Raw genomic sequence first — 25,704 nt, forward strand, 5'->3', positions numbered from 1 at the left:
AAATTAATTTTATAAATCAATTAATTTGTATTATTTAACCCTTCCACCCCAATTTTTGCATGATTAAAATTTTAAATCCTATGTAAAAAATAGTTCTTTCTATGTTATTGCATGTAAAAGTAGGATTTATTTATCCAATAGAGAATGAAATCTGATCTCCAGTTTGTATATTATATGCCTATTAGGACTGAAAGGATAAACTTTTAATATTTTTTTTCTGTTACCATTTGCCTTTCTGTGAGAAAATAATTATCTCTTATTGTGTAAGATGCATTCTTATTATTTGAATAATTTGTACTAATTACAATTTTGCATGACTTTTTTAGCATGATACATTTTTTCTTTCAGAATTAGATTTATTTTACACATAACTTCAATATATAATTTATGTACTTCCAAGAAATTTTTGTATAAAGATTACATATTTTTCTTGCTTTAAAATTAAAATGTTCTTTGACCTATCTTTAAAATAATAATCTCTAAACTATTTGAATTAAAAATTTTTATACCTTTTAGTTATAACTTCAGACTAAAATCTGTCATAAAATAAATCATTTTATTTAAACTATTTGCAGTATGCTGACTTGAATATGGGCCAAACCAAACCTGTGTTGGTAGATTCCTTTCTGAAATTATATAAATTCAAAACGCTTTCTTATGCTCTCTTTTTCCTGCTTTTTGTCTTCTTAGTCAGTATGCTGCACTGCACTTGTCATGGCTTTGATGATCTTGATTAAAAATAAAAATGGAACTACTTCCTTAAAATCACTAAAAATAAAAATTATTGAAGCATTCCAAACTCATTTCTTCAAAGAATATTTTCCAAAAAAAAAAACAACATAATTTATTTGATGGGAAAAGACCTCAGAATTCCAATTCCATTGTCACAGCTGCCAGCCCTTTTCCAGTTTGCTACTTTCTTGATTATTTGATCCTTCTTTTGCATCTTCATAAAGTTTCAAACTGTTTCCAATGTTTTTAGCATATAAATAAATCTTATCTCCATGATTATAGCTCCTATGACCGCACCTCTTCTGCTTTGTCTAGATAACCTGTGTTTGACACAACTCGGTATTTTATAAAATTCGGCTTTTTTTTTTTTGTTTGTTTGTTTGTTTCAAGCCTGCATCATGTCTGAAGTAAAAAGTGATGAATATTTTCTTCGGCCTTTAAAATTTGATGTGTTTGTGGAGATCCATTAAATGTCTTTAAAAAGTTGCACTTAATTTTTTAAAAAAATCTAAGCATTTAATTGTGCTTGTGCAAAAAGATGCACAAAAGAAAATATTATTGATGTTAAGAATAAGAATTGTTGGGGGGAGAAGTACTTTTCTAGCTGTGTCCAAATTGTGTTGTGCATAATACCTGCATTTACTTGGAAAATTTCCCCCTTACAAAATATGTAAACAATTGTGAAAAAAAATATTTCTAAAAAGAATAATACTTTATCTTATAGTATACTAAATCTATCAGAATTATCGATGCATATAAACATCTCTAATTTAATAAAAAATAAGTAATAATAAATAAATTACTGATTTTAATTAAAAAGGAGGATATTATTGACTTTTTCCATACAAAACTTCATTTATACAAACAATTTAAATTATCACCGCTTGTAGAATTGGAAAGTTTAGCAAGTGATTTATTACTAATTTCTAACAACTTATCTCTATAAATCTTCCTAAATCCCCCATGAAATGATTGATAGCTGCTAAAATGTAAAGAAGATTCAAAGAAGTAATGGTACAAAATTGAAAATTCTGACCGTAGTAAAAATCCAAATTTAATATTGAATACAAAAGAAATTATCAACGTTAGCAATCTCATAATTTCAGACAAAATAATTTTCATTTGACTCTATCACTGAGACAAAATATTAGGCCTTTTCCCAAAATGAATAAAACATTTTCTAAATAAATGGCTGATATATGAAAATTATAGGACTTAAAATGCTTATCATTGGATACAGATCTCCTCTTTCATTCTAACCATTGCACCATTAAACTTTCCAATTGTTTAATACAATATTATTTAATTATTAAAATTTTAATAAAAAAATACTCTAAAAATAAAATTTACAACCAGATAATATAAAAATAAACCTTTCATGCAAGCTAAATGCTGATTTGAAAATTTTCAACATATTGCTACATTTTGTAACAAAATATAATTTGAAAATCATAAATGGCCATGGTATAATTGTACAGCAAATCTGGGTTACAATAAATGTATAAAGTATATATTCATTTTCTTTTAAAAATTAGTGCTATCTAACAAAAAAAATTACCATGTTTCCTACCCCATACTTTAATCTTATAGTATACTAGATCTATCTGAATTATCGATACATATAAGCATCTCCAATTTATTTTCATTGCTGATGTACCTGTATCTCATGTAAAAGCATATACTTAAAATAATTTGTCAAATCACCCTCTTTCTATTTAATCAAACTCTAATATATTGAAATTATTAAGACAGTCTAAGTTTTGCTAAACAAACTCAGTTTTCAAGTTTTGATTATTTCAGAAGCAATGATAGTTGTGTGTGTCACATTTTTGAAAACTTTCATAAAGATTTGAAATCTCTTCATTAGACTAAGAAAATTTATTAAACAAATCTAAGGTTTGGATATTGCTCTCCTGCATATAATTTTATACTTTTTAAGCTTTTAAGCCTATAAACACTCAATTACTTTGAGTCATTGTATTAAAAGTCTTAAAAATTGGGGGAGGGGGATATTATTATTTTTTATTTTCATGAATGAATCAAGCTTTTCATTTATAATTAAGTCTCGGCAGTCTTAAAAAATTTTCATTCAAAAACTTCTAAGAAAATATGCTATAAGCATTGTATATTTACTTTTCTATTGTTCTCGAGAAACAGAAGAGGCCATTTTGATTTCTTGTAAAATGATATTTTATGATATTGATGCAAGTCATATTTTTGCCTTCTTTTTGAATTCTTATACAATTTTCTTTTCACTATTCTTAATCCTACAATAAATAATGCACTTTATTTTTCTTAAAGTCTTGCACTCCAAAGGCTCAAAGAAAAGGTCATATTTCGAAAGCAGCTGCTCCATTAGATCTTGTAAAAACGTTTTTTGGAAATCTTAAAACTGGTGTGGCTATTTCATCAGCTTTAGAAGAACTTGTTCCTTCTCTATCAAAGTTATTTGCCATAAGTCTAACTAAAACGCAAATTGGAACTAAAGTGAGTTAATATATATTTTAATTTATTTGGAGATACAGATTAATACGTTGTTGTTTATAAAATTTAAATTGTGTTAAACTTTTTTTTTAACTATTGTTAAATCAATCTTTCATCTTGGTTTAAGAGCTCTAAAATATTTTTTTATTTTGTTAAAATAAACAATAAATTAAAATTTTCTTTATAAACATATGCTGAATATATTATTATTTCATGGTTTTTTGTAATACCAGATAGCAGTAACCTCAGATTATTCTCAGAGTTGGATGACGCAGAAACTGCAAATAAGCAAATTCTGTGTATAATTTGTAAAATAATTGAAAAAGTACATGTATCAGTGCAAAAAGGCTTTTGAACAATTTTTATTTACAATAAATAGAGAATAACCATTTGCAGTTATGAGTTAATAATATTTTTTTGCTTATTTGTTTATGAAGTTTTCTTTAAGAGAAAAAGTTAGTCATTTTGTATATGTGTGTTAAAATATTTTTTCATTTGTAATTAAGGTTTCTTTAGCATAATTATGAGATTAAGAACTGTAACTCAGAAAATTAGGAATATATATATATATAATAAAACTATATAGCTTTTAAAACTTATATAGTTTTGATCCCTTCCTTATTGTGATTTGAAATTTAAAGTGAATACTAAACATTCAACTAGCATGCATATGCTCTTATAAATTAAATTTTCAATATATGACACATACTACATTTATAAACAAAATAATAAATATTGTTACATAATGGAATATAAATTATTAATCTATAATATCTTCTAGTTGGAAGTTTTCTGGAATGTTTTGACATCAGCCATTGAAATGCATTATTTAGGACAATATGACACAGATTTTCTCATAGTAATGTGCCCATTGTTGGAGTCTTGCTTCACTCATCCTCGAAGGCACATCAAAGAAAGAAGCAGACGATTTTGGTTTGCTACTTTTGCACCAGTTTCCTCTTCTTTGATCATCCCTGAGTCACTTAAGTAGGAATGCAATTTCATTGATTTAAATACAGTTTCTTCCATCCAGTTTTTACTATCTTTCAAAGTAAAATTTTGGAAATGTGTTTCCTCTTTTTGCTCTTATGTATGTGCTAGTAAAATCGTTGAATCCTAACTGAAAATGTCATATTCAGTTTTGTTTATCATTTATTGAAAATTTTTGTTTGTAAATATAAAAGTGTTTGTAATATTAACTTTTGCTTTAGGTTATGTAACTAATTTTTTTGTTTTGCTGACAATATATGGTAAGAAACTATAAAAGTTGATGAACATTCTATTTACATCTATAGTAAAAACATAAAAATGATCAATTACTTTCAGCAATATTTTGTAAATTGAGCTTAGTGTCACAGTTACAACATATCACCAATGTATTTAGTTATTATGCTTAATATGAAATAATATATCAAGCCTCAAAGTCAATAAATTACTTTTTTATGTTTTCATAATCAATATTGTTTTAATTGTATTTTTTTAATTAGATTTCTAATTTGGATATGAGAAATTGGTATTACATAACAACTAAAGTTAGATGAAAGAAAAGAGACATAGTTGTAGTGAAAAGTGTAAAAAAAAATTGACCAAAATAGAAAAACGTGAATTTTATATTACTGGTGAATGGGCATAATGCATGATCCTATGTGTTTTAGGACAATAAGTTATCAGATATAAAATTTTGTGAGTCAAATCTTCCTTTTTATTTTTTTAAAGCAAATTTGATTTAATGTTTGATGCACAGAGTATTGATTAAAACTAAGAACTGTTTAAATGTTGTCATTTACTTGAAATACATTATGATAGGGTTTTAACTTATTACACTTGATTCCTTTTTCCATCTGGATTTCTAGGTTTGGACCTGGATATGTTATTGGATAAGAGTTATAAGTTTCAATACTAGTATTATGCATTTAAATAAAATCCTGTTGATTTTAGAGAAAATGATTAAATTAAACCGGCAGGAGTGCTCCCCTCGAAACTATTTCGCATACTCTCCAATAGCGGTTTTGGAGTCGCAGTGGCCTGGTGGTAAGGTCTCGGCTCGTGAGCCGTAGGGTTTCGGGTCCGGGACTCGATTCCACCGAAGAACCGTCGTATAAGGGGGTTTGTTGCACGTTAAATCGTCCTGACCAAATGTCCTCCCGCTGGTGTGGTGAGGGGGGTGCCAGCTCAGGTGTCGTCCTCTTCATCTGATTGCGGTTCAAAATTACGAGGTCCGTCCCAAAATAGCCCTAGTGTTGCTTCAAACGGGACATTAATATAACTAAACTAAACTAAAATAAAAACAGTTGTATATTTTCTGTATTTCTTTTCATTTGAACAAAAATAACAGTGAATTTCTGAATTTAATACAAGATTGCATTATAAAGAAAATAATGAGTCTGTCTTCTAATATTTTTATTATTTTCTTTGTAGTAATATTAAAATCTTAAATTTAATAAAGACGGAGACCTTATCATTTTTTTTTTTTTAATTTCTCTATCAACTCTGCTTTTCTAAAAATTATATGGCTTGACGTGAAATTAAAGGTTTATAAAGCATTCCAAATCTGTTTTAACAATTTTTGATTTTGAATAAATATTTGCATTTCTTTCTATTATGAGAACTATGTGAAGCTATCTGTTACATATGTATGTTAATGATATAAATGCATAACTTTTTTTTATGTTAATCTTTAGGCTAATTATCCTTTTTGAAATTTTAAACTTTGGTCAAATTATGTATTCAATTTTATATTTTAACAATATTTCCAATGTAATATTAATCTAAAAATTATCTTTTAAAGGACTATTTTAAAGAAGTCTAAATTATCTCTTATGCCTGATGAACAAGTTAGTTCCCTGGAAGACTGTAGTTTGAATCCTGCATCTGACAGCATAGAGGTTAGTCGCATAAAATATATTTTGTTTGATTTGACAGACTTAAGAAAAATCATCTATTGTTTATTTCTTGGAGCATTTAAAAATGATTTTCATTTGCATTTCAAATAAAATTTGTGTGGTTTTATTCATAAATGCTGCATAGTTAATAAAGTATTCTAGTTTTTACATAATGATGCTTTGAGAAATGAGAAACAGTATAGATCCTCTGGATATAATTTAGTTTTTGAATTATTAAGCAGAACATTGGTAAATTATTTTTGTATCTGATAAGAAGACTAATAGATAGTGCCAATATTAAGTTGCATTTTGTTGTAAATAAATTTTTTAAGTGTTATGAATAAATATCTTATTACAAAACGCATTTGCAAGGAAGGTTCTAAATGTTGCTTGTAATGATACCATGCACTCAAGGAAATAATAAAATGTATTATTTTAGTGCTTAGAAAGCATATATGTACTGTTTTGTCTTAGTTCCTAAAAATTAATTTAATTGTTTATGCTGCTATGTTCATTTAATAATATAATAGCTACCATTTAATATGATCAGGAGTTAAGAATTTTAATTTTAAAAAATAATTGAATCAAGTATGATCAGCTATATTTTTATCACAGCAGGGGGGGGGGGGGTATTTTCTTCAGTCTATAACACACAAAAAAATTCAGTGATCATTGCTTATTGACAATTATTTTTCAACAATTCTCTTATATATTGTTTGTACATGCATGATTTCTTTAAAATTTGTTGATTAGTGCTGAGTTTCTAAATATCATATACTGGATTCATTTCACATTCATTTTGGAGGGGTTTTTTTTTCAAAACATTTGTCTCCATCAAAATCATCATTGTTTGTTTCTTTGTCCTGATGAAAATCCTCATGATTTTATTATGAAGAACCTCATGATTTTCAATTGTGTTGCAGCATGCCATTGACTTACTTTAAGCAGACTATCATAACTGTTTAAAATATCAATTTTATATTTAGCACTCAAATCAGTTTTTTTCATTCCATTTTGCTTCCATATTTCAATCGATTTATGTGTGCAACTGATTTTAAGTCTGATCTGGGAATATAGCTGTCTCTTTAAACTAATCCAAACTGCTCTAGTCCAGATAAAAGAAAGGGAATTCCTTCTCACAAGTAAAAGATTTGCAAATGTTTTCTTGCAAGTGGAGTATGAAATTCTGCAAATGTCAACTGTCATTGCTAGTTAAAATAGAGGATTTGTCTATTCTCTTCAAAACTGATAACAATATAATGACAACATTAAATGAATATTTTTCTATAGATTTGAATATATCAGTTTAGGACTAGAGGATTTTGATAATATAAAGCAAATTAAGACATAAAGTGGTATCCACTATAGTCATAATCTGATAATATGAAAATAGTGCAACATTTAAAAAGATTATAAAAAACTTATAATTTCAAAGGATTAATAAAATTTAATAATTCAGTAACAGTTACATGCCGTTATCAATTTGAAAGTGCATAACTGTTTTCAGCAATTAAAATTTATTTCACAATTCTATCGTAATTCTATATCTATGCTATTGTATGTGGTACAGAAATTGTTCTTATTACTTATCGTCGAATGCCAAGTGTAAACAAATCATTATACAAATATATCGGTCTGCTTTATTGAAGGTTTTACAGCTTTATTTATTAAATGCTTTTCTAATTAATGGAGCTGCAAAATAATTATTAGAAATGCTATGGAGATATCTCATCATGTCGCCAAAAATTTTATTCAATCAAAGAAAAGTAGACGTATAAAAAAAATTAAAAAATAGGTGTGAAATATATTGTTTAACCCAGCACAAAAATAGGCTTTACCCCTTCCGCGTGGGTAAATGCTACGATTTTCTTATGGAAATTAATGACCGCACTTTTCGAAACTTATTTCACGAAAGTAGTTTTTATGTTTTCTTAAAACTCAAAGAATTATATTTCCAATGATATCAATTTCATTTCTTACAAATTTATATATATATAATAAAATGTTTAAATGCAGTACACAATCTGTCTTTTACACAATCAACTGGCTTTCAAATTTATTGGCTTTTGCTGCTAGCAAAACCAGCTATACCAGTGATTCTTAAGAAAATCCAGATTTATACGTATTCATCATGCAAATACTCAATTTGAACAAAATACCAAATGTGGTGATCGAGAACATCTGTCACTATATATTTAAAACTATGATGAAATTCAAATTCATACATTAACACATTCAGTTGCATGCTTTTGCCATGTTAAAATTAGGAAAAAGAAAAATTGCCTTATTTTGATATTAACTGTGAAATAAGATTTTCACTTTTACTTTTATTTCATTGTATATGCTTTCATTAATTTTTACCCCCAGTAATAATAGCATTTAGGTTCAATCGAAACTCATTTTTTCTTCAGTTGTGTCAAATAACAAGGTGATTTTTTAAAAATAAAAAAAAAATAATTTTATAATTAAAAGAAATACATTTCATATTCATTGTTTAGCAGCTTAAAAAGACAATCTAACAAACAAGCTGGTTACTAAAGCAACTAATATGATTTATTTTCATAAAAATATATTATTTTTAGATAGTGAAATCATTGGAAATTTGGTCTAAAATTTATCTCTTTGTTGTTCTTGTAATTTAATTCCCAGTTTAGGTTTTTTTAGCATTCATTTAAAAAAATGAAATTACAAATTATATTTGCATTTTCAGAAGATCAAGAAATCAAATCTGCTTATCAAATATTCATTTCAAGAATTTTTTTTTTTTTTTTTAATATAATTCAGAAATTTATTTGCATCTGCTGCAAATATTATTTTTTCCGTCTGCATTTCACCAGATGTAATATACTATTTTAATATTTTCAAAACTTAATTATAAGCTAATTGTTATTTGTAATTTCGATTCAATTCAATCAATGTTTCAATAATGTAATTACAAATAATAAATTAGAGATTAAAAAGCTGAAAAGTAAACATAAGGTTTTGAAAAAATTACTTTTTAGTGATGTAATAAAATAAGTAAAAAAATAAAATTATTATTGTTTTCATATCCTTGTAAGCTTCAACAAGAGAGTTGATAAATATTAATTATGTTTAATAAGTGATTTAAATAAAAATATTTTTATATTATCTTCACATTTAAATTATAGATATATTTTATTGTTTTCCATAAAAATTTGTTTGGAAATTACAGGATGAAGTAATTAATTTTGAAAAATGTTCTGGCATCAAAGATTCATTTGTAAAGCCATTAGATGTTAAACCAAAGGATTTGAAATGTGGTGTTAGAGAGACAGATTCTAAACAAATAAAAGATAAAAAACTTGGCTATAAGAAGAGTGTTGATGAATTACCTAATGATGTATGTATAAACATTTTCTTTTGCAGTTTAATATTCAAGTTAAGTGTAGTAAAAATTATATATATATATATATATATATATATATATATATATATATATATATATATATATATATATATATATATATATATATATATATATATATATTATTAATAATAATAATAATAATTGCAGAATGTGTAACATTCGTTAACTTTAATCCACAGAACCTCTTATTGAAAGTTGCTTATATTGTTGCAAGTATTTGTTTTATCAAAAGTGATAATTTTGTATTTAGAATTATGATAATGAATCTCCCATCTAATTATTGTATAAAACATTTGTTTTATCACTAAATTTTTCTCAGCACATTTTGAGATTATTAATTGATTTTATAAAGGTCATCATTCCTGCTCAGTTAAAATAAAATTCTCAATATATTTTAGTTCAATATTTTAATGCATATGTTTCTTGCCAGTGGTCTGATTTATTCTATATATGTTTTGCATTTTCTCTTATTGGAATCCTTATTATGCTGACAAATAATTTGATAATAATAAGGCCATATTTAAAAGTCATTACAAAAGTGAAATTACAAAAAGAAAGTTTAATGCAGTAAATTAAAAAGTTTTGTTTAAAAATTGACAAAGAAAGAGGAATTGCCATTTTCAAAACTAGGAATAAATATAAAAATTTATTTAATATTTTTATAAATAAAAGCTAATTTGCATATAAACAATAAGTAATTAATATGCATATCTTTATAGCCATTTGATTAATAATTTCAAAAATTTTAATCAATGTAATTGGCATCCATCGTGTTTTCATGGCCCTTTTGATTGAATACATTATACAACAATCAAGTCCTGAGGCAGATTAAGGATATTAATTTCATCAATGATCATTCATTAATGATCAATGTTGATAATTATTACAGAGGTATTTAGAAAAAGCAAATTTTAAATAAAAGCAATTTGTTACTATTTTTTTTTTTTTGATTACCAGAGAAAGAAGAAGAAAAAAATTGATTTAACTAAGTTTCTCTCGGCAATAGATTTATTATGCAACTTCGATTTTTGCTGCTTGCTTCTATCCTCCTAAAGAATATGAATTGCCAAATAAAAGTTTCTTCAAAAAAATAATAAAATTAGTGTATCATATTATTAATTTGCATTTTACTATAAAATAAAATTATATAATACTTTGAATATTTCAAGATTAGCTATAATATTCTTACAAATATTTATAAATTGAATGTAAAAATCATATTTTAAAAATCCTTTTTTTATTATTCATAAAATAGGAATTTGTTATAATTGATAGTCCAGCTGCTGGATCTTTGACACCAAAGCGCCGAAGCTTTCGACGTCGTAAAAGGTATTTTATTTGTCTAACTACAGGGGGGAAAAAGGTTCTCTGATATAATTTTTTTTTTTTTAAGTACAAGTATAATAACTTCAATTTTTATTTCTAAATTACTGCATTTTGTTGTTTAAAAACTTAGGTCATATTATGTATTCTCTGTTCAAGAATTTTTTCATAGTAAAATACATGCGATTTCTAATATTTTAGGCTTTTGTACATGTAAAGCAAGATAATTTAAACTTCTTTTCTTCATTTTTTTTTTTTTTTTAAAGTTTTGTTCCAGCTATGTATAATGATCTATCACAGTCTCAAGAAACAACCACTTTGGGAGGCTCTAGTGAATCTTTTGAGTAAGTATTCAGGACATTTTTTTCTCAGCAATCTTAAATGTTTTTTGCTGAAAATTTTAAAATATGTGAGAATTTAGATACATCTACAATAAAGTTAAAGTCAGCCTTCATTTAAAAAAAGTCATTTTATTTAATCATTACAGAATTATGAATGCATATATGAGTCTACCTATAAGAAATCTACCAAAAAAAAAAATACCAAAACACTGTGCCAAAAGTTTACTAATAAAGCAACTACTGAAAAATCAAAATTTGTCTACAAGAATATTCTGTGTACAATCTCTCAAAATGAAAACCTCATTCTGTGCTTTGAGGTTCTCCACTACCTTGGAAGCTAATTATTAAACATTTACATTTAACTTTTTCCAAAATAAACCAAGTGTGATTAATTTAAAGAACCTTTGGACTAATAAACGTTCAAACCTTGCATAATCATTCAAACAATGGCCCATAGATTTGCTCTTGATCTTCTTAAATGAACAGTAAACATTGTCATGATGAAAACTGCTGACAAAGAATTTCTATTGAATAAAATCAAAAGATTGACTTTGCAGTTCTTTATTTAACAATTCACAAATGGTGCTCATTCTCCAATCTGTGGTCAGAAGTCTAGCATTGACATCCAGTTGTTAAATTAAAAAAAGACAAAATTGCAGTTGTTAGCATACTTCCAGAATTAGAAATTTCTTCTACCTGAATTATAAATTTCCCTGGTTCTTCCATTTGTGAGAATGAAATTTTGAAAATACTCCTTTACTAGTTCAATTTCCAAAATAAGGCTCAACCTACTTCTATCACCAAAGTTCTTTTTCAAGAGACTCTCAACAATGAGTTTCAAGGTTATTTTGTCATCGCCACAACTAAATTGCAGTTTATCACTTCTATTGCAGGCCAGTCAAATACACAATCTTTTGATAATCGTATTCATTATAGTAGTTCCATCTTTACAGCTGAAGTTTTAGCAGTCTACCAAACTATTGATGATCTCACTATTCCATTAAGAAAAATACATTGTTGTTAATGGATAGTTTTTCTGCTTTTCAAGTTTTATCAACACCAAAAAGTTATTGATAGAATAGCTAAAAAAAATTCTAATTAGAATAGATCTCAACTAGGATATCGTATTGGTATGAACTCCATGAATTCAAATATAGTTATGTATGAATTGGCGGATTATTCTGAAAAACCAGTCATGGGGGATATACCCATATAGATTGCCATTGAAGATATAATCTTTTATTATCAAAAAATCTTGCTTCAAAATATGCACCAAATTTATCAAAATGTTAATTCCCAAGAAACATTTGGAGATGTTTCTTCCATTCTATCCCTTAACACGTGATTTAAAATGTTTATGATCTTCATATTTCAAAGTATCTAATTAAGTATACACAACAAAACTATCACTGACAAATGATTCATCTTCATAAATAAATTATATTTTTCTATAACATAAGAATCAGATACCTAAAGTAACACCCTTTACATGATAGGTTTGTGCAGATTAATTAAAAACAAGGCATTTGGTAAATTATTATAAAATTTTCACCTAACCCTTTTTTATGCTTTTTAATATTTCTGAGCAAACTTTGAAGAAAATATATCAAATAGTTCTAATTTTATAGCATGTATAATATATATGCATTTCTCTTTTATTTATACTGTAATCATAATAAGAGCAATGAGAAAGATAAATTAAATCCAGTATTCTTAAATTATAGCCGAATTTTTATAATAAATGTGTAAAAAATTGCAATCGAAAGTACTACTTTCATCATAGCAGGGGTGTTTGTGCTCCGGGGAAACCCCGGAATTCCGGGGATTTTGAACTTCGATCCCCGGAATTTCCGGGGATCGTCGTTCAAAAGGAAGTAGGAATAATAATGAATTATTTATTTTGATCTGGGTAATTTTGTTTGCTTTGAAAGCAGAAAACGCAAGGTCAGTGTGTGTGGTGAAAACTTTTCCTTTCTTTCTCCAAAGGCAGTGATAATGCGTGAAAAGGGGGGGGAAAACTTCTTTTTTGTTCTTTCCTTATTGCGAGTTATGACTCATTCCCCCGGTTCTCGGACATTCTCTTCTGGATTCTTTTCGGCAAGTAGGCGCGGCAGAAAAAAAAAGGGGGAGACTTCGTTCGACCAGATGTGCGATAACGTGACTCTGGGTTCAAAGGTCTTATCTCTACTGGCGTGGCGCCAATAAGTAGAGAAGGGGGATTTTTCGCCGTATTAGCTATTTGTCATTGATCGCTTCGCAACTTTTTTTTCTCCGCTGTGTAAAATTTTCGTTTCATTTATTGATGCACGTGTAAATTTTTCGTTTCGCTTATTGAAATATTTTTTTATTTATGTACGCAAGAGAATTTCATTTAGAAATTTCAGCATATGAAACAGAAATTACCCCTTAAAAATTCATATCTAATTAGTTTTACAGCATTAGATCCAGAGCTAAGAGGTAAAACCAGTACAATATTAGCTTTTGAAAAATTATCATCTTTTATGTCCCATATTTTTAGTGATAATGAAAAGTCAAAAGTAGAAGCTGAAATAAGGTTATACCAGAGTGATATTGATATCACCAAAGAAATGCTCTACACATCTGATGAAAGTGGAAATCAAGTCAAGTGTACAATTGATAAATATTGGTCTAAAGTTTTTAATTTAAAAGGTGATTTCACAAATGATTATAAGTATCCTACATTGGCTAAATTGGTCAAAGCCTGCCTTAGCTGCTTCCATGGCCCATTAGTGGAAAGTGCATTCAACTTAATGGATACACTTGTCACTGACTATAGAACCTCTCTTAAGATTGATTCCCTAGATGCAGTGCAGACTATTAAATATGATTTAATGGCTTCTAAAGAAACCTCATGTGAAAAATATGGCTCAAAAAATCCAATGACTGATCCAATTCACAAAGATCTCTTACTGAATATGAACAGAAGTTGGAAAACATATCAAGAGGACTTAAAAACATGTATTTCAGATGAGTCACCTATAAAAGTCTCTGAAAAACCTTTTACATTAGCAGAAAAGCAAACTGCTTCTACCTCTGCATGTGCAGTTCTCGAGGAAATTTCTTCAACTGTAAATGAGGAAAATAAAAGTCAACCTTCCTGCAATTATGAAGTTCACCACAAAAGAAAGACAAGCCCACAAACATCAGAAAATAAAAAAAAAGCAGCAGAAATTAGATAATTTTTTTTAAAAGAATTAATTCAGGTAATTTAAAATATTTGCATAAAATGTAGTAGTTTATATGTTTGAAAATTTATGGTTATTAATTTTGCAAAAAAAGTAATTCATTGAACTTTTATAATTAGGTCATTCAATACTTCATAATTGTAATTTTTCATTTCTCCCCCCCCCCCCCCCTCCTTCTCGAAACTCCAAAATGCCGGTAGTAAGTCCGTAAAAGTTTCAGGGGATTTTTTGGGGTCCCACAAACACCCCTGTCATAGGTGTGAGTATGATTATACTATAAAATCATCATACTTTATTTCTCTATCATCATTCCCCCAAAAGCATCAGTCTTGTTTTTTTCTTTAAGATTATTCATGTACATTAATTTTAAGATATGCTTGAAATATTTGAATTGTTTTTTGACTGTATTTTTATTTAAAATGAAATTGATTCTTGTTACAGCACTAGCTCTTCTTGTGAAATTATAGAATTCAAATCTCAGGAGGTAAGTCAATGGTTTTTCTGATTTTTGCCCCTCTATGAAGAATTAGCAATATTCTATATAGATAATATGCTCATTCCTGTTGTATTTATTAGAGTTGTTTTTATACAAATTACTAAATTATATATGAACATTGTGGTTACTATATACTACATGGCTAACTGTTTATTGATCTCTTTTCTGTGTTTATCTAATAATAGTATAATAAAATTCTATTATTATTGAATTTAAATTTTTAAAAAGTCAATTCAGATTGTATTAAAGTCAGATATTAAAATTCAACACGAATATCTGATGCAAATTTATTAAAGGTAAAAAATGTTTTTAGTAAGAGTTTTTAAGATATATGATTCTTAAGAATATTTCTATTAATATTTTTTTTTATCATTTCTTTCAATGCCAGGACTCAGAGAAATTAATAGCATCAAATCAAGAATTAGATTTTGGCAAAAATAAAGAGGAAATAACTTCTAAAAAAGTGGAGGAATCGCAGGATATTAATTCAAGTATAGAAGTGTTATCAAATCAAAATGACACAGATTGTAGTGAAAGAAAAAACCTTATTTCCCAAGAAACCAAAACTACTGAAAATGAAACTACTTCCAAAAATGAAAAAGCATTGTTGGAAAAAGAAACCACTTTTTCGAAAATTTGCAAAAATGATGGGCACAGTGCTGAAAATATTAAATCATCTGATGTCATTGTTGTAACAAGTTCAGATAGTATCAGTTCTCAAGAAGTAGGAGTTGATTCTAAAAACGCGTTCCAAGAAATGCCGAATAGTGATGAAATTGGAGTTGGTCTTTCCGACCCTAAATCACCATCTTTTAGTCAAGGTGAATCAAGACTATCTCAACGACATGGAAGAAAAAGAAGTTCTTCTGATGAATTGTTAAATTCTCAGGAACTGATTAATAATAAAGACTCATCTGAAGCTTCATTTGACAATAGTGTGAAGGACAGAGAATCTGTTTCTAAAGAAAAGAATGATACAATTATTATTAAAAAGGGAAGAGTTGAATCTGATTCTGATGAGACACAGGACTCTCAAAAGAATATAAATAAAAAGTTTAAATCAAACACAGAGTCGACAACTAATACTCTGGCTTTACCAAAAAAGAATGGAAAATCAAAACAAAATGGCAGTGCAACTCATTTGAAGAAAACTTCTAAAAGTGATTACAAGAAGTCTTTGCAACAAAAGAACCTGTCAGAATCTCTCCCCTTGTGCACAGTTTCAAATAAATTGGATGAGCAAACTATACTATCCAAATCAAATCAATCTTGTATTGAAATTATTGATCTTGATGATTCTGATGATATAATTCCAAGTTCTCAGAGTTCTGGAGATAGTATGAGCTGCATAAAATTACCAGCTAAAGATATGTCTCCTATAAATTCAAGAAGAATGCTTGCATTTGATTCTCCAAAAGACAGTGAAAATAAATCGAATAAGATTGAAGTGAAATCTGAAACTAATTTTGCAAAGGACTGTATTGATCAAAATGTGAATAATTCATTTGTAAAAGAATCCAATGAATGTCCTGAAACCCCTACTGATTTAATACAACCATCATGTGATGATATTGTTGCAGACGTCGTAAATCAAGCATCTACATTTGTGACTAAAACTATTTCTTCCATGCCTCTTAAATCATCTGAAAATTTAGTAATTTTAGATGAGCATTTAAATAAGACTGAGAACAAAACAATTAAAACTGCTTTGTCAGATGTACTTATGAAAACTGATGATGAAAAGAAGATGCTCATTGCAGAGAATAAACCACCTTTGTTCACTGACATATATACTGTTCAAACAAGTGAACCTGTAATTGTACTAGATAAATTATGTATAGAAGAAGAGAAAATTAAACCCAGTGTGGAAATTAAGTTTGCTAAATCAGCAGATTCAGTGGAAAATGTTTTTAAAGAAGACAGTCCTAAAACTGTAAGGGTAAAATCACTTCGTAGTGCTAATAAAAATATAGGCCGAAAATCATTCAGTTGTGCTGGTAATAAAAAAATTTCCAAAAGGCCTTCTAAACGTAAAAGTATGCCTGCTTTAAATGCAGCTCCAAAGATTAATAAACTTGATATTGAAGATGAGAATATGGATAGTGAAACAAATTTTGACCAATTAACATTAAATGAGATGGTTAAATTATCTGAAAACAATTCACAAACAAAAAATGAATCAAAAGATACCGATGAATATCCTGCTTCTGTTGAAGGTGACAGTGAGCAAAATTCAGTACTTGAGGATATAAATAAAGTCATATTAGACATTCAAGATAAAATTATGTCTTATGATGAGGGTTATTCGTGTGACTTGTATGTAAATGGAAAACTGGAAAATGAACAAGATATTGATAAAAGCTGTTTACTTTCTCCCAGTAATCAAGTGGATAAAGATTTAAAGAAACAAGATGAGAAACTTAAAGATAGTGATGTGAAAAAGTTAGAGATTTCTAATAATAACCATAACATTTGCAAAGTAATTGAAAATACTGGTAATGATTTCAAGGCTTTGTCTGAAGATCAAAGTGAAGTTGACTTATACTCCAACAGTACTAAAAAATCTGATGTTATAGATACAAACTCAGATTTAGAAAATGAAAAATCTCAGGTAAAGACTGTCTTTTCTTTGCATAATATGCCTATAACTAATGAAACATCAGTAAGTGATGCAAATTTAAAAGCTGTTATACCTGTTGATGATTTAGTAAATTCTGCACAACTTACTGAAAATCAAGATGTGGAATTGTCTAAATTTGTTGAAGATAAATTGTTAGATCATGTTTCTGAAGATACAAATAATGTTGAAACTCAAAATTTTGAAATAAAGGCTGATTTACAATTAGATGCAGATTCTGATGTAGATTCTTGTGGACAAGATTTCAATTTAAAATCTCAAGATGAAAAAGAAGGGAATAAAATTGAAATAATTATAGACAAAAATAACACTAGTGATGAAACTGCTTTTAAAAATATTGAAACACATGAAGTATCTGAATTAATACATGATGAAACTGTGCAAGATCATCAAATCAAGATACTTGACGTTGTTAGTGTGAAAGAAAAATACACTGCTGTTTTTGAAAATTTCGATAAAGAAAGTGTTCCCAATTCAGATAATGTGGACATCCTGGGCTCATCTGAAAAGAATCTTTGCAATAATACTAATAATATATGTATAAAGGAAATACCAGAAGAAGAGACAAAAAATAAATCTTCTGAAACTGTGGAAGTATCTGCAACAGCTGAAACAAACAAAATTGACCCTGATATTAAAGTTGTGCCAGATTCTTTTTCTTCTGAAATTGAAGAAATAGAAGAGACTTGTGATATTGATGATCAACGCTTTACTAAAAAAACTGAAGAAGTAATTTTAGAACAAAAAAACATTCAAAGGAGTAGAAATGATGATGGCAGCAAAAATGATATTCTAGAATTGCATGAGAATATTATCAAACCAGAACTCAATGGCATCTTACAAATAGAGGAATCTTGTATAACTAAGGATTTAAATGAAAAAAAGCAAGAAAATGAAAAGTGTATCGAATCTGAAGTCAGTGAAACTCATTCCATTAAAAACTTGGAGTCTGGCATCAATAAAAATATGACTGTTATAAAATTGAAATCTGATTTAGAACTCCCTGTTGACCCCAAAACTGACTTACAGATGTCAGCTTTAGAGATTTATGATGTTGAAAATCACTGTATTCATACAGACTCTCATAAAAATTTGGAGGATGAAAAGTCAGTGGAATTTCATAATTCTGATACTTCCAATATTTTGACTGTTAGTAAAACCAGTTCCGTTTCTCAGATTAACAATAACGAAATGGAAAGTTCCTCTCGTAGAAGGAAGCCCAAATGCCCTGTGAGATCGCCATTTAATTTCAGACAAAGATCCAACCTTATTGTTTCTATGAGCAATATTTTGCCAAAGGATGGTGAACCAAATTCTGGAAAGATAGCTTCTAAAAAGACTGTGCAAAATAAAACTCCAGAAAATGCAGTAAAAAAAATTAAAAAGCATATTGAACCAAAGATTAAAACTGGATCTTCCATCACTTCTCAGAATAGCAATAAGCTTGATTCATCAATGAACAATTCAAATTCTAGTCATGAGCCATCTGATCAAGAGTTGAAGAAGGCTGCTTCATCATCAGTTAAACGCTTAAAAGTTTGTTTAAACCTGAAAGAGATGACAGATGTAAATACTCGATTTAATGCTAGTGTAGCTCCTCAAACGCGAAGACTTAAAATGTTAGCTGATGTACATAATTTACAGCCTCTTGAGGATGATGATCCTACTTCTAATGAAAATGATTCTGTATACACAGAAGATGATGACCTTTCAGCATCTATGTCATCGACTAGTATTTTAAAGAAGCGCAAAGCATCTTCTGATGGATCGCATTCAAAAGTTAGTACAGTTGCTTTATTTTTATTATATTTATATGTATCAATATTTACAATTATTGTATTATGTATTAAGTTTAATGTGATCCATTTTGGGGTCACTAAGAATAATATTGGACTGAACGATTTATTGGAAAGGTTCTAATTTCTTTAAATTTGTTAGTAAAAATGATTTTTTAAAAAAACATCTTAACTTCAGAGCTTTCATTAAAATTTGCCACTTGCCAATTAATTTTTTTTTAATTCTTTTTATGAAACTTTTTGTTATTTTGCATCTTCAAGGTCAAGGAAGAAAAAAATGATGGAAATTGTGCCACTGACATTTTTATATTCCAAGGAACTGTTTTAAATGACAAAATTTTAAAATGCCTTTTTTCCCTTCTTTTAAAATCGAATGAGTTATTTTTGTTGATAACTCAAGCAGGGGAATATTTAAATACATCCATCTTGCAGCAATAAAATATTAGAAAATATTTTCTTATTTTAATATGTTAATGTTTTAATAATGTGTAAAATTCGTAAATATTAATCATTAATTTTGGGGGAGGGAGCTCTTCACTTAATTGTTTTATTGCATTTTCAAAAAATTAAAACCTTTTTTTAAAAAGTGATTGAAGAAAACAACTAACTCATACTAACAAAGCAAATCCTGTTTGCTGAAAGATTTATCTTTTTGTGTTTTAATTTAATTATGAATAATGTTAGCATAAGCAAAGATAGCAAAAGAAGAAAAAAAAGTAAGCTCTTCAGATTATTGTACTGATCAAATATTTTTTATCATTCTTCTTTGTGAATCTTCCATTTTTTATTTAGAAGTTACAAGAATGAAAGTACAAGAAATAGTCAAAAGTCAAATATCATGAATAATATAATTATTTTCACTTTATCTATATATGTGTTGCATCATTGATGTAATTTTTTTATGATAGCTTTTATTTTCATGTTTTTATTATTTTATTTAAGTTATTGAAGTATGAATAAAAAGTTATTAGGAATCTATTTTAAGTTTTAGATTTAAAGATATTTAATTTTTAAAAGTGTTTGATTAATCTGGCTTTAAAATAAACATTTACAACAGATGAATTGTGGACATTAATTTATAATTATTTATTTAAATTCTTTTTATTTCAATTTTTTGTCAGTAATATTAAATGCAATCTAACTTTTTGGAAATCTAACAGTTCTTCCAATTATTAATTTAAAATAGTGATATTTTAATTCTTATTTTGTTGTCTTATTTTTATATAATCTTCTCTTCCCCCCCCCCCAATTATTGCTTACCATTGTAAGTTGTAAAATCACATTTGTTGTTCATTGTATAAAAAGTATTACATTTTCATATGTAAAACATTTATTATAAATGCATTATTAGTCTGTAACATAGAGCAACATTACAGGAAATGTAACTCCTTTTAAACATTATGTAAACTGTAATTACAAAAAGGAATATTTCTCTAATTACAAAAATATATATATATTCATTTTTACATATAAAAGCAGCAGGAGTGGATACCCCAAAACGTTCTTGCATATTTCCTAATACACTTGTCATGCCAGAGAATGCCTTGTATGGCATTGATGCACAATAGTTATGAAATATTAGCTTTTGGCATAAAATTAGTATTTTTACTGAATCTATTGTGTGATCCTTGGGGACTTTTTTGGCAATTAATGCTTGGCATGCAATTATAAGTATATGAAAATAAAATTTATGTTTTAGATGTGTTTTTCAAAACCAATAGAAATCGAAATTCTACATAGAATTACACTTGTAGTATGCATTTATTAATAGTATCCAAAAATCAGATTTGCGTTTTCGACATATTTTTCTCGAATAAATTAAAAATTTGGTACAAAACTGCATTTGTAGTCACAAATTTGCATACCAAAATAGATATATTTAAATCATTGTGTTTTTGAATTGTCGCTTTTACTTATCGATTTGGCTCAAAATTTTACTGGTATCTAAACTATGGATGTTTATGTACTGAATTTCATCTATCTAGCTTTTATTTAATTTTTATCGTGTTAACATATTAAGGCAGGCAGACTTTCTCTGAATAGATTTTACACAAAATTTCATAGAAATCAACAAATTTGATGTAAAGACCATGTACCCAATTTCAGCTTTCTAGTTCAAAGCATTTTTTAGTTGTCTTTGTCACAGACAGACAGATGAACATTTTTAAAAAAAGTGAGGTCTGAAACATAGAGATTAATTAAAATCTTGAATTTGAATTTTTCGGCATTGCTATACTTTGTCTATGCTTATTTATACAAGAAAGAGGTAAAGTAAACTCTTATAAGTGTTTCCTTTAAACCATTTCAGTTTTATAAATACTATCACTAATTAAAAACTAAATCCATTGAGTTTCTCTTATATTATTTTTTGAAAAAAAGAATTTAAAGAATTGTCATAGGAAAATAACTCTTAGAAACAAGAAAAATAAACTTGAAGAGAAATGAAAGGTCATTATGGAAAACAAGAGAAACTATTTTAAGCAGCCATTCTATTGTCAAAATCATCGACAAATACACCCAGTTCATTTACATTACAGATTTTCAAACAGGCAAATCAAGATGATTTAGTGATTCAAGAACTACTCTCAGAAATCAAAGCAATTCAGCTGCAAATGCTATAAAAATAAAATAGTCAAAAAAGACAGTAAGCAAAAATATTATAAGAACTTTTAATAACATAAGATGCAATAGAATTTTGCATAAGAAACCATAACATCTGATGTAAGCCAAGTATCTATTATTAGCCTGAATGCTGTGACAAAGATTTAAATGTTTGAAATTATATTTCATTTAGTGATTAAAAATATCTGAAATTTTTAGTATAGGAGTGGGCAAAAATATGTAAATTGAAATAGAAAATTTTATTCCTTGCATTAAGAAATTGAAAGAGTCACAAATTTGGATTTACAGACTCAAATACTCATTAAAACCAACGGGTCTAACTAAAATTTTCTCGCATACTCTCTAATGAAGGTGTTATCTCAAGAAACACCTTGCATAGTATTGGCATACAATAATTACAAAATATTAACCTTTCTCATAAACTTAGCATTTTTAAAATTTTGGTGATTAATGTCTGCCATATGGTTAATAGTATCCGAAAATCGAATGTTTTAGATGTGTTTTTCTCAGCCAACATAAACAATAGTTTGACCAAAAACTATACTTGTCAAAAAATTAATTAGTCAATTGATGTATTAAAAAAATATTTTTTGGTTATCGCATTTAGATATTTCTAAAAGTACAGAGCAACAAACAATCAAACAACCCTTGATGGATTTGGATCAAAATTCGATAGATGTCAAATCTGCGTACGAAATTTTATCTATCTAGCTCTCTTCATTTTGTAGTTATTGTATTAAATTATATGCAGATAGCTAGATGGTTTCTGTTTAAAATTTTATGGAAATCTACAAACTTAGTATGAAGACCATATACCAAATTCCATTTGTCTAACTCAGCACATTTTTTATTTCTCTTTATCACAGATGAGCGTTTTACCATAATGTATTTTTCGAAATCAGGGAGGTCTAAAACTTAGAGATTCATCCAAAAATTTGAACTCGAGATTTTTGACAATTACAATACTTTCTCTATACTATGTTAAAAATGATGAGGGAAAAAAATAGTTACTGTTTTAGACATTGACTTTGATTCAGGGGCGACAGTGAGGGGGGGGGCATGGGCAATTGTTCCCCCGTTGGTGACCGCTTGCCCCTCCCCCCCCCCCCCGTCGGCAAGAAGTTGAGAATTTCGTCGGCAAAAGTCTTGATTACTTCGGAATATAGGTGTGGCGAGTTTGGTATTAACGAATATAATAATTTAAAACCCAACTTAGAATTAATATATTATAAACAATCAAAGTATCCGAGGAATTATTTAAGTTGGTAGAATGACAATGTTCGACAAATAGGCGACATTTTCCGACAATTCTCCGTGAGTTGATTAAAAAATCAATACAAAGTTAGGTCGATAGATTGTTGAACATAGAATGAAACTGCCGTATATTCAACCCTTAGTTTGCTCAACATTTGACATAATAACCGACGAGGTGAAAAGTGTCGCATTTTGCCGACTATTCTTTATCGAAGCAGCGGATTTTAAAATAAGAGGTAATCGGACATCTAATTTCATTGTCGGATATTCAGCCTATAATTTGCATCATATTCGGTAGAAAAGCTGACAAAACAAGTAAGTAAAATATCGCGGTTGCTTTTTTTTTTTTTTTTTTTTTTTTTTTCTAAGAAAATAATGCGACGGACACCGATGAGGTTTGCACATTTGACTGATAAGATAGCAGGTGAAATATATATATATATATATATATATATATATATATATATATATATATATATATATATACACACACACACATGTACTAAAATAGTATGCATTTAACTTGTTCAATGAATTAGTGCCTCAGTTTTTCAGATTCTACATTTAATATTATAACTATGCAAAATGGAGTGTAATTTTTCTTTCTTTTTGAAAATATTATACTATAACGCTGAAGGTGAAAAGTATTTAACAGTTTGCAATATCTTACTGCTTTTGAATAAAATGTAGTCATTTTTTAATCTAAATATGCACGTATGTATAATTACATGTTAAATAGCTCATTTTTTTTTACACGCACATTTTACATATCTTACTATGACATTTATAAACGAAAGAACTTTAATATTTACAAAATACTAAAGTTATAAAGTTTTCTCTGTCCATCTTAAAAAACAATCTCATCCCCTTAAATTTCCATATTTTATATGGTTCCTGCGCGCGTGCTCGGAAGATATTTTAATGCCGATAGTTTGGTTAGAATCCTTATTTAAAAATTCTTTTAGATTTTTAGATCTTGATTACATTTATTTAAATTGCAGAATATTTTTTTTAAAAAAGCTTATTTCCTGTTCCCAGATTTGAGTGCTTGCAAGTCAATGAGGTCTTGTTCGTGCTTTACCGAGTTTTTTAAAATAGCCAGTTTTCAAGTTTCGTTTGACGAGTACAGAACACATAAATACAATTTTTTAAATTAAAAATGAATTTTTTTTTTTAATTTTTATTTCTGAATGACTTAAAGGGAATTAATTCATCAGTTTTGAATTTTCTCTATATAATAATATTTTTTTAATGTAACAGAATATTTTTGTAACAGATTTAATGTAACAGAATAATGCAAGAATATTTTTTTAATGTAACAGAATTCTAACAAAAGAATTAAGTAAATAATATTTGAAAATGATTTTAATAGCAAATACTAGCAGGTATAAAAATAAATTAGACTCTCATTCTTTCCATCTCAATTATGAAATTTCTTCTTCCTGTAAGAGATATGTAGCTTCATGAAGGAACTTGTCAAGCAATTAAGTTCGGTGAATTACATTTAAACAAAGAAATATTTTGATTCTTAAATTTTAACGTATTAGCTCTTTTAAATATAGATACGCGTTATATATCGATACAAATTATATAAACATTTCAATAATTACATTATTCAGATTATTCTTTCATGAAATTTTAAGAACTGTTATATTCTTATCACAAGAATACGAATTATTCGTTTGTGGGGGAAAAAAAATGGGGAGCTTTTTTTTTTCATTCTTTCTTTTGAAAAATATGCAATTTTGATTTTCGTCAGCATCAGAATTTAAAAAAGTATTCCGCATGATTCATAAGAATTGCTTCTTTAAAAAAGAATTAAAATATCTTTTTGAAGTACATATATTTTTTAATCATTCCGTAACTAATTTGCTTTTTTGGTATCTCAACGTTAGAAATATATATATATATACTTCTGTAATTCAGATATGTCCATATTCTTTAATGTATATATTTAACGTTAGAAAAATATAAACATAAAATTATAGTTTACTGAGTTTTCTTCCTCCTCAGTAAAATGTGCGCTTATCTAGATTAGATTCTTAAGAACTTTGTTCTGAAGCATTGACAGTGCACTACTTCTTGTGTACACTGCTATAAGTCAAATCGAGCAAAATCTTATTTGTGCACTGGAAACATTTCCCAGGCTCCTGTAACTTGATGATACCGCATGTCTTATTAAAGGGGGTGGGGCTAAATTATGCTCATCTTCATAAATTTATGGACGAGGGAAATAGAGTTGTAAAATCAGTCAGTCAGCTCCGGTTTGCTAAATATCCACCAAGGGTTCAAGACAATTACTGTCAATCGATCAGTTAAATGGGAAATCAGTTAAAAATACTATAACATGTATAGAAGAACTATACCTGCTTTGTATGAGGTGAATAATATCCTTTTTATTATTTTACTTTAATCTTGTAATAATTATTAATTTATAGAAACATTATATCTTTTAAATATATCTAAAAAAGTGGATGGATTTTATGGATGTTCATATTAAAATAGAAAAGAACATCTGTTGTATTTGAATGCCTTAAAAATA

At 27.7% G+C, this 25,704-nt stretch overlaps 1 protein-coding gene across 2 annotated transcripts in view; it reads left to right on the forward strand.

Annotated features, from left to right (window-relative positions):
* Window positions 1-25,704, forward strand: part of LOC129956922 (telomere-associated protein RIF1-like) — a 67,364-nt gene that overhangs the window by 30,472 nt on the left and 11,188 nt on the right. For both annotated transcript variants that reach the window (XM_056068967.1, XM_056068977.1), the window contains 8 exons: window positions 3,034-3,219; window positions 3,998-4,203; window positions 6,005-6,101; window positions 9,292-9,459; window positions 10,742-10,815; window positions 11,076-11,153; window positions 14,798-14,840; window positions 15,241-19,269. In XM_056068967.1, the coding sequence (XP_055924942.1) occupies window positions 3,034-3,219; window positions 3,998-4,203; window positions 6,005-6,101; window positions 9,292-9,459; window positions 10,742-10,815; window positions 11,076-11,153; window positions 14,798-14,840; window positions 15,241-19,269 (4,881 nt within the window). The remainder of the gene's footprint in view (window positions 1-3,033; window positions 3,220-3,997; window positions 4,204-6,004; window positions 6,102-9,291; window positions 9,460-10,741; window positions 10,816-11,075; window positions 11,154-14,797; window positions 14,841-15,240; window positions 19,270-25,704) is intronic.

Source organism: Argiope bruennichi, chromosome 2 (genome assembly GCF_947563725.1).
Source record: "Argiope bruennichi chromosome 2, qqArgBrue1.1, whole genome shotgun sequence".
Lineage (NCBI taxonomy): Eukaryota > Metazoa > Arthropoda > Arachnida > Araneae > Araneidae > Argiope > Argiope bruennichi.